This window comes from Oreochromis niloticus, linkage group LG23 (assembly GCF_001858045.2).
Source record: "Oreochromis niloticus isolate F11D_XX linkage group LG23, O_niloticus_UMD_NMBU, whole genome shotgun sequence".
In the NCBI taxonomy this organism is placed as follows: Eukaryota; Metazoa; Chordata; class Actinopteri; order Cichliformes; family Cichlidae; genus Oreochromis; species Oreochromis niloticus.
This window is the reverse complement of record NC_031986.2, coordinates 37,954,517-37,965,081: the sequence shown is the minus strand read 5'-3', so window position 1 is coordinate 37,965,081 and position 10,565 is coordinate 37,954,517. Positions and strand designations below refer to the sequence as shown.

Below are 10,565 nucleotides of genomic sequence, written 5' to 3'. Positions count from 1 at the left end.
AATGTGAGTTAACCATTATGAACCTTTACTTTAAGGCATGCATCTTTCTTTCAATGGAAAAAAGTCACAAGAGGCTTACTGGAAGGCAGTGACACAATGTGTGCTGTTTATTACTGGATCTGTGACTTACTGTGCAACAGTATAATGTCATAAATCAAATGCATTAAACCAACCTTAAAAAAAAAATCTGTAGAGAGTGATGCAATACTCTGATCACCCAGTATAACGTTTTCTTTAAAGTCAGCCATTAAGCTTTTGGAAGCAATAAGCCATCATTGCTGCCAATCCATAATTAGTTTACTTCATTATTAATGTTTCTGCATGCACTGGTCTGTTGCATTAAAAACATTTGTACACACACAAACAAAGAAATGCAACATTGGTTATTACGCAGTCACTCATACACACACGCACAGAGAAATGTTGACTTTTTGCTGAAGATGCTAGAGAGGGTTCTGACATTTGGTCCGAAGTATGAGGCTTTCAGACCAACAGGGTTCACTGTGACTGACATTTTTCCAAAACAGGTGGAACAGACACAGTCACAAGATGACACCCACTCACCACCAAAAACAGCTCAGAACGTGAAAGACAATTGAACGACAGAACAAAGATGGCAGTGATTCCTGCCCTGCGATGGATCAGAGCAGGAGGTCTGTGACTGAGGGCAGCAGTTCGGCTAACTCCGACTCGACATTGGCCGTTTGAGTGACGGGGTTTCCACGGAGGTCAAGGCGTTTCAGCTTGGGGCAGGAGGCCAACGGCTGAAGATCTGCCAATGTAGAGATTTCTGCATGTTTGGGTTAATGAAAATCCCTTGCAGTGTGCTGTGGTAACATCAGTAACAATGCATTACAGGAGCTATGATTCACATATTCCAAGCACAGGTGTAAAAAGTAAGATCCAAATGACAAATATGACACTGAGATATAAATTCATTTTTCTAAAAATAAAACGCGGAGCAGTCAAAACAAAAATAGCAACTGTGATTGCCAGAGGAAAAAAAAAGTAACTATCCTCATCATAACCTGCAAATCACATTAATTCCTCCCAAGTGTAGCAGGGGAAGTGAAGCATGAAGAGGAGGGAGTCTGTGGTGATGATGTGTTGTTAAATGTTTCTTCGCTTCTTAATGATGCTGTTTGTTCGGTGAAATTGCGGTGCTGTTTTTATTTACCAGATCGATTCAGACGTAGGTAAAATAAATTATTCATGTATTGAGCTGAAGAGTCTTGTTAAAAGTGCAATTTTCTAAACGCTGTAAACACAATCTTAGTGCGTAGCGTGTCTTTTACATCAGCTGTTCGCACTCTTTACGGGATTGTTTTGAAGCACTGAGCCACTCAGAACTGATTAACACATTTCTTGAGTCACTAGTTCCCTGTGAAAAGACAAACAGACAATATAAACTGATCTCTATGACACTAATTCTGAAGGATGAATGGAGATCCAGAACACACTACTAACTTAAGGATACTGTTGTTTTTCAAGAGGACTTCCTCCAGTTTGGGAAGGTGATAAACTCCCTCCAGGTTTTCTATGGCATTGTTATCAGCCTCCAAGACCTGCAAGTATGAAGAAGTCATTGAATTGCAGGAGAAAAACTTCATCAATATCTGTCTTTCCTTTTCTAATCTAGACACAAAAGAGGAGAAGAATCACTGTCCATGTAAGAGAGCAAATTGGATTTCAATTGCAGCTTCATCACCTCGAGACACTGCAACATAGCAAACTGAGGAGGCAGCCGCTGCAGGTGATTAGAGGACAGATTGATATGGGTAACCAACAACAGCTGGTCCAGGTGGCATAAAGTGGTCAGGTTCTGTTACAAAGAAAAAAAGAAATCAAATTTAAGCACCTCCCTAATCAGCAAAAAAGGTTTCAGGGAAATCTGATTTCTCGTTATTCTGACCCAACCTTGTCAGAAATGCTGAAGACGCGCACTTCGGCATACTCCATTTTCAGGATGGTGTTTTCAATCATAAACTTGCTGCACAGGTCACTGTAATATGCAGAGCGCATGGAATCCACTTCCTAGTGAATAAAGCAAGAGCATTTAATTAGTGATTGCTGCCTGCATTGTAGACAAATGCATTTATTGCCAGTCGCATATATTGTACTGTATGTGGATTATACTCACTTTGAGTGTTCTAAAATGAGCAAGCATCTCCTGTTCGTATCCCAGAGGGTCTAGTGCCCTCATCAGGAGAATAATGGTCAGTAAGCACCCTGCCGAGGCAAAGCTAGCAGTCAGTGGCTGTGTAAGACCTTTATCACCAGCAACATCAAACTTCAATACTCAACCTAATCTTGTAATGGGAACAAGCAAACCATCTCACTAATAAGTTCCTTAACTCCCATCATCTAAGCTGCCTTTCATGAAAATGTCAACTACACACCTGCGAAGTTTTGCAACCACACTGTACACAGTTATAATGCTAATGTATTATGCGATTATGTTTATATGCCAGAGATTCTTAAAGATTTTTTGGCATTCTCCATTTCAGAAGCTGAAAAAAAAAAATACTCACACCCCACATTTTTTTATCAATCAATGACAACACAAATGGATAGAAATGGACTTTAGTGACATAAAGGTCAACCAGATAGCATCAGCAAACATTTCCTTGTGCGTTTTTCCTGCAAATCATATTTATTCGAGTTAGTTTCACTCCATAATTTTCCCCAGGGTCAGCCCAAGTAGTGTCTCTATGCCCCACCAGTGGGGTCCACTTCTTTTAGAGAACCATTACTCAAGAGATTAGTACTTAAAAACAACATCAAAACCCTATTCTTAATTCTGCAGGAATCAGATTCACATTTAGCATTATTGTTCTGCTCTGATCTGCCATTCTGCACGCATACATGAAAAGCCTGAGGCAGGGGATCGCTCCTGCAAGCACAAGAATATAAAGCCTGCATAAGTAGGGCACAGCATGAAAAAGGGGGGTGAATGCAGGTCGCAAAGCAGCTTGAGGAACAAGCAGCAAGGGTAGGCAGGCTAAAACACCTAAAATAACACACTTTATGTGATATTTGTCAGCTGGACTCAGCTGATATGGGCACCTATGGAGATCCTCTGTTATCAGCTGATTGTGGGCTGAGCTCAACTTTGTGGCCTGTCTGAATTGAGGCTTTGCTGAGTTTTGCAAAATTCATACACATGCACACAATGTAAAAAAGAAAGCCACAGATCTGTTTCTGTGTGAAGCTGGTTATTTCCTGTAGACCCTATAACATACAAGAAAAAGCACTTACATTTATTGAGCGGCTCCAATTCTTGTAGCTGCTTGACCGACTGTAGCTCCGACTGTAGCACAGAAGTCTTTTCTACTGAAAGTTCGCTCCTGCAAAGAAAGACCATATCTAGTTCCTAATCCTTAAAGAAGGCAAACTACAAAATGTTTCAGTTGTTCCAAAACAAAGGTACCTGAAAAGTTCCTGATCTGTGGCAGAGTCCCTACACCAACTCTCAGTTCGACCTTTGAAAGTTAAATGTTCACAGTGACATGAAAGTCATTATCCTGCCTTTGAAAGAACACAACATGCTAGATATGCTGTATATGTGTCACCTGTGTAGAGAGCACAGTCCCTATGAGTGTGTTTTTCAGTCCAGTGCACAGTCAGGTTGCGTTCATTGGTGATGTCGCTAATCGTTCCAGGAGGCAGACTGCATATCTGAGCCATTGCTAAGGAGAGAAAACCTCCAAACATGAATTATGTATTCCAAAAGTGAAAAGGAAGTATTTGATTTGAACATAAATTAGTCACCTTAAAGCAAACCTGCCTGGGCTCACAGTGTGAGTGTGCATACTAAGTCCATGGCTGATTTCCAGGGCCAACAAAGCAGCCTGGTAGAGCTGGGCATTATAACTAAAATATTAAATCTCCAGGCCTTGTTGAGGCTTTAATAAGTTCATTTAGATTTACAAAGAGCACTGAGCATTTTGTTTCAGACAAAATATTTTAGAATATACCAAAGAGAGAAGCAGCCTAAGGTAAGAAGACTCCTGTTTCTGAGCAAATGACTACATCTGGTTTAAAAAATAAAATATTCACATGGAACTGTGAATGAATATGGATGTGAATGACGGATATCGAGTACATTTTACTAATTACTGAGCTTGCATATCAATGAGGGTCATTTCCATGACTACTGTGCAAATGCCATCACCCTACGAAGACAGTGTTAAGTGTGCCCACTTACACATTACTTACAATCAATGTGTTACATATTGCAGGTTTCTTTTCCAAAAGAAAAAAGGAAGAAAAAAGTCAAAAAATATAATTAAATCTGTTAAATCGATACATATATAAGATCAAGTCAGCACACTTAGAAGAAAAACCTGATTATTACTCCAAAGTTTTTCTCCTTATATGCCACCCCCGTTGCTTTGAACTGCTTACCGGGAGACATGTATCAATTTGTATGGTACTGGTATTTGCTTTTTTTCCTACTCTTTACCCATTTCATTTAAAATGTCATTTGTGATTATGATGACCAGGATAAAGGCCACAAGGACAATCAGTAGTTTGAGACTGCGACAAGACAGAGACTTGGGTCTGTGACCGCTTGTTGTCAGCTGCCATCTTCAAATAAATATATGGAAGTGATAAAGTTGGAATCAGTCTGCTAACAGTTTGTGACTGAATTGGTTCACATTGGCAATTACAATGTGACTTGTTGTGGTACTAAAACTATAAATAAGGTTGCCTCACATCAAGCAACCTGTGCAAGGTTAAAAGTGCTCAACGTTTAACCTCTAGGCAACCAGTTGGTATTGAATAAATCCCAGGCAACCACCAATTTTTCCCAGTCGCCAGGAGGTTGCCATCCTAGTTTTACTCTAGTGCCACTGAACCATAAAGCAATGAAGTTGTTCTACATACTATTAATACAGTTGGAGTTTTAACCAGCTTGGCCTCTGAGGTCAGAAACAAAACTAATCTTAGAGATACTCTTTCCAAAAGTATTAACTTCAACTATTAACTAGTCTAAACGTGATGTCATGTATTACTAAACTCTGACAAGCTGAAAAAATGCCTTAGCAGGAACTCCCTTCACTAGTGTGCTAAAGGCAACATAACATTCCACTGCAGAGCACTGATCAAAGTTTCATGATGAAACCTTTTCTCTTGATGCACATACCACAGAGTCTTAGCAGCATGATGTACGTGAGGAATGACAAGAGCAGAATGCTAAACCGGTATGCTGTTCAATCAGCAGCACACCAGGAAAGGTATTCTTACTCTCTGCAGGGGTAACCTGTCAGTTTTAAGTCACAATGGAAAAGGATACCCAGACAGGGCTGTGTTTAAAGCACGGATGGACACTCCTCCACTCCACTCTCTGGGGCTGACCGTCAAGGACGAGGAACAAGCCGACTGACTGCGCCTGACAGGACAAAAGCAGGGAGAACGTTCACCAAGTCTAGACAGGGTACCATATGAAGGCAACTTTGTTTTTTAAACTGGTCAGACACATCTTACCAGTCTTCACTTTTCCAAAACTGTCAGTCTTCATGACAGCAGAGGAAAACTGTTTTCTTGCTCACACCAAAACTCCACTTTGCACATGATTATATGCACATCATTAATACCTAAATCTACACTCTCCAGTCACTTCATTAGGTACACCTGCTCAGTTGCTTTTTTAGCAAATATCTAATCAGCCAATCACACGGGAGCAATTCAGTGCATGTAGACATGGTCAAGACCACCGGCTGAAGTTAAAATTGAAACGTGTTTTTAAGTGACACCTATTTGAGTACCAGAGTTGTTAGTGCAAGACGGCCTGGTGTAAAGTCTTTCAAAAAGAAATGGTCCACTGGGATTTTCCTGCACAGCCATCTCTAGAGTTCATATGAAATGGTCTCAAAAATAGAAAATCTAGACAGCTTTAAGTTGATACAAAGGCAACATTAATTTGCAAAGACTCACCAAAGTTAGACAAGAGACAAATAAAAAAAATATGCCTGGTCTAATGAGTCTCGATATCTGCTGCAATATTCAGATGATAGGTTCAAATTTGGCATAAACAACATCAAATCACGAATCCATTCTGCCTTGTACTAACAGTGCAGGTTGGTAATGGTGATGTAATGGTATGGGGGACATTTTCTTGGCACACCTTGGACCCCTTAGTGCAAAAGGAACATTGTTTAAACAACCTGAGTTCATCCCATCATGTCCACAGTGTACCCATCTTGTGATGGTTGCTTGCACCAGCATAACGCACCGTATCATAAAGCTGAAATCATCTCAAACTGTTTTCCTGAAGATGACAGGATGTTCGCCGTACTGAAATATCCTCCACAGTCATATCTTAGACCAAAACAACCTTTGAGACATGATGAAACGGGAGATTTATATCACTGACGAGTGGCCAGAAAATCTGCAGCAACTTTATGACGCTGTCATATCAATATAGACCTAAATCTTTGAGAAAGTGCTTCCAGCACCTTTTTGAATGTGTTATAAAGGCTTAAGGGAATTCTGGAGGAAAAAGTACTAACAAGGTGTAGCTAAAGAAGTAGATGGTGAGTGCATATTCATACCCTTACATATCACAAATCTACAACATCTAACTAACTTAAAAAAAAAGAAAAAAGGAGTATATAATTTTCTAAAAGGACAAATTAAAGTACTTATGTGAAACAAATGCATAAGTCTACTTTAGAATATTTAATTTTCTTTAGGACAATGCAACCCTAAAATGCCATGGTATTTATTTAGGTCACCTTGTTCTCAGTGACAGATTCATTGTTATAAAAAAAATAAAATAAAGAACAGCTCATCCTGAATTCCATTAGAGCATTTTCTAAGTGAAGAAAAAGTGAAGATACTGACATTCACAGGCCTGGAGAAGGCCACAGCCACTCTCTCCTCCTCCCGATTCACATATACACAGCTTATCATCTCTTCACGCTCCGCTGTTAAAAAGACAAAGAACTTGTGTTTTACAAAGCACAGCAAAGCTGAGAGGTATTCTCGTACATACTTACAGACACTACGACCAATAGACATACCTCTGCCTAACAGCCAGCGATAGTAAAACCACGCGCTCTGGTCATTAGGGTCAGTGAAGAAAGCGTTCTGTACAAGCTCATATTCTGAAAGTAGTTAATACAATTTCACTGTAATAGAATTTACAGTCTGACTTCATTTGCAAAATACCACCTTTTACTAAAAGATAATAAAGACTTACACTGCCCCCTATCAGTTGCTATTGGGAACTGCAGTTTACCTTTTAGTAGTTGCTCTTCACAGACCCGATGGGAATGGGTTTGAGGAGAAGGTGGGGGGGAGGACTGGGGAGGCTCACGGCATGGGGAAGGGGGCTCTGGAGACTCTGGGTGAAGCAGAGGCAGAAGGGTGCTACGGTAGTGCCAGCTGGAGTAGTTGGAAAAGTTGGAGCCAATAAGGCGATCAGTAAATGCCAACTCCTGATCTACAGGCACGCCAGACATCTTTACAACCATTCGGCGGTAATCCCAGCAATGGACTGGGCAAGACAGAAACACAGAATATGCCAGAACATGAGTACAAATAATGCAGTGCAAGGTTTAGATCGATTATTAAAAAAAAATTAAAATTTAAATGCATTATTACTCACAGTTGCGGTCATCCAGGCTCAAGCAGCGATCACACAAAGTCAGCTCCCTGGCCCAGTCCGGTCGAGGCAAACGGGCGGAGACCCAACCTCGGTGGTGCCAGCTGCCATAAGATTTTGGGTTCACTTTCAGGCAAGACTCCGTAAACGACAGCTCGGCCTCATAAATCTTCTGCACTTCATCTTTGTCTCTGCAGAGGACATTATGAAACAAAATCATAATTCTCCTGTGACACCGCAAATGACTTACCATTTAATAAAAAGGGGTTCAACTATGAATCTGTGAGTACTAACTTCACAGTCTCCAGGTGCAATAGGATTTCTCTTCTGTAGTTCCACAGGGTTGCAAAGTCAGGATTGGATGATAGGAGCTGCTGGGTCAGCTGAAGAGCCTCATCATCCCAGATACCCTCATTTCTCTGTCAAACAGGAGAAAGTGAGGAGGGTGAGGAAAATACATGGAGTGAAAAGCAGGCGGAGAAAAACACAACACATTTTTATCTGTTAAAGACAAACACCTGAGCCACAAAAACATTTTACATATGAATATTACATGAAGTTTAAATATTGTCCATTAGTTAACTACTTACAACTGTTAGATGATGACTACATTAGAAGACAGATGAAAATTTTAGAGCTAGAAGGGGATAAGAGGGGGCTGATATCCAAATGTGAATTTGTTTTTTCCTTGTTCTGACCAACCACCTATGGAAGGTATAGAACTCACATTTCTGTCAATGTAAAGAAGTTTAACTGCACATGTATTTCATAAGATATCTTAAAATAAATAGAAGCAGAATTTTAACAAAATGTTTCGATTTTTGTACATGATTTAAAAATTGCTGTTCTTTACAGAAAATTCTCTTTTTTAAAAGACCCACTGTAAAAAAAAAAAAGCACAATATAATATTCCACCTTAGAAAAACAGGCATCGCGTGCTGCCACGTATATCTTGAGCTTCTTCTCCCTCTCCTTTCTTTTCTCCTCCTCCTGCTGAGCTGTAGTTTTAATCTTCACTCTGCCATGCTGTTAAAAGCAAAAAGAGAAGTATATATACCGGATACAGTTTATTCTGCCGGCTAAAGGTTAATATAAATAATTGATCTACTGTAATTCCACATGTAGTGGAAATGCCTAGATTTGAACAAGTATAGTAAATGGTTCATCTCTTACCATCGTTGCTGTTGGTGAAGGCTTCTTTAAGAATCTGTTTGCATTGGCACATGAGGGGTGACAGTCATGTTTAGGCCAGAGTAATGTTCACATGACATACAGAAACAAAGTGCTGACAGACTGACACAGACGTTTTAACAAGTTACCGTGAAGAGCTCTCAGTATTCAGGTATACAGTGCTCACTAATGCCAAAACACTGAATACAAGTATCACTGAATGTAAACTTAGCATGCTAATTAGCTCCGTTGTGGGCTGGGCTCATTCACAGTTCAATGAAACGAGAAAAGGTTAAGCACAACTGGTGGTATACAACACATCTTCATTAACGCTGTACACTGAACGCACCACAACTTATCCCATTAAATACATACCTGGTTTTTCACTGATGCTGTTGGTGTTTTTTAGAATGCAGTTTGATTTGTCATGTCACCATCAGGAGCGCTAACGACTACAATTTTTTCACTTCCGTCTCATGACATCTACGTCACTGAGAGGCTCTCGCACAGACTTTGGTTGTCCTCTAGTGGCGAAAACGGCTCACAGCAGCGGAGTTACAAGGGCCACATAAGGTGGTGACACTTAAGAAAGTGACACTAGTCTCTAAGCGACTGGATGAGGCGTAAAGTCAAATAAGACAGAGGATCAGTGTAGTTCAGTTCAATTCAGGCTTATTCACAACAATAGTCGACTCAAGGCGCTTTACTGTAGGGTAAAAACCTACAGTTTGGGAGAAAACCCCAACAATCGAGCAAACCCCCGTGAGCAAGCACTTTGCGACGGTGGGAAGGGAAAACCCCTTTGTAACTGGGAGAAACCACCGGCAGAACCATCCCCTTCAACTGGTTGGTGGTGAAGGGAAAGAGAAAGGAGAAAGGGAAAAGCGATCTTAAAGCGACTGGACAAAACACACTAGGAGAGAGAGAATTTTAATGACACTCAGCAGTGGCATGTTAACACCTGGGGAGAAAAACAGGTGAGTGGAGAAGAGGTGTTCAGAGTACCACAGGAAGTCCCTAAAGCAGCATAACTAAAGGATAAAGGAAGGAAAGTTTAGAGTCTAATCTTAAAACTAGAGACACTGATTTGATAAGAGTGAGTTTCAACAAGTCAGCTAAAATATATTTATAAGAGTCAAAGAAACGTTTTTCTCGCCTTTAATTTTTTATTTAAAATCGTACCCATCATTGTCAATGTCCTAAACAAAACAAAATTAAACTTAAAAAAGCTACATTTATCACAATCGACTTACGTAATAGTGAAACATAGCTAGAATACTCAAGTAAATGGAGGCTACATGCATTTGACTATTTTACTTACTGGAAAACTTTTAAGGTATTTCTACTTAATTGCTTATTTTCTTTTCATGTCATTGACCACATTTCCTATCTGAGGGAAATACTATAATCACCTTAAAAATGAAGATTTTTGCACATAAAACACGTGAGTACATTAAAAAAATGCAAAGTGTGGATGGTCTCTTCTTCTGGCTCTACCATGCAAATGTCACAGCAGAAATTGAGATTCATCAGACTAGGCAATATTTTTTCAGTCTTTCCTTGTTCAGTGTTGGTAAAGCAATGTGAATCAGTTTAACTGTTCTTAGTGGTCTTCTGCTGCTTTAGCATACTTCAAGGTTTTACATTTTGTACATACAGAGATGCTTTTCTTCATACATTGTCTGTAATGAGTGGTTATTTATTCATTACTGCTTCCTCTAATTAGTTTAATAGTTTCTCTCTTTTTTGATGATTCTCTGTAACCATAGAAATGGTTGTGAAG

At 39.8% G+C, this 10,565-nt stretch overlaps 1 protein-coding gene across 1 annotated transcript; it reads right to left on the bottom strand.

Annotated features, from left to right (window-relative positions):
- Positions 1-79: 79 nt before the first annotated feature.
- On the bottom strand, positions 80-9,317 carry rabggta (Rab geranylgeranyltransferase subunit alpha). The gene is made up of 17 exons (XM_005478895.4): positions 9,158-9,317; positions 8,786-8,819; positions 8,528-8,638; positions 7,907-8,031; positions 7,616-7,803; positions 7,247-7,504; positions 7,029-7,112; positions 6,850-6,932; positions 5,300-5,395; positions 3,573-3,678; positions 3,431-3,482; positions 3,259-3,347; positions 2,141-2,229; positions 1,918-2,034; positions 1,709-1,822; positions 1,478-1,565; positions 80-790 (listed from the first exon to the last, which is right to left on the bottom strand). Exons 2-17 carry the CDS (start codon positions 8,786-8,788, stop codon positions 642-644), a joined length of 1,752 nt encoding a protein of 583 aa, XP_005478952.1. The 5' UTR covers positions 8,789-8,819; positions 9,158-9,317; the 3' UTR covers positions 80-641.
- Positions 9,318-10,565: the final 1,248 nt, after the last annotated feature.

Excerpts from the sequence above, each read along its gene's own strand:
- rabggta (XM_005478895.4), bottom strand. Across the intron at positions 7,505-7,615 it reads GAGCCTGGATGACCGCAACT|TCCATTGCTGGGATTACCGC; the intron begins GTGAGTAATAAT and ends TGTCTTGCCCAG. Across the intron at positions 1,566-1,708 it reads CTATGTTGCAGTGTCTCGAG|GTCTTGGAGGCTGATAACAA; the intron begins GTGATGAAGCTG and ends TCATACTTGCAG.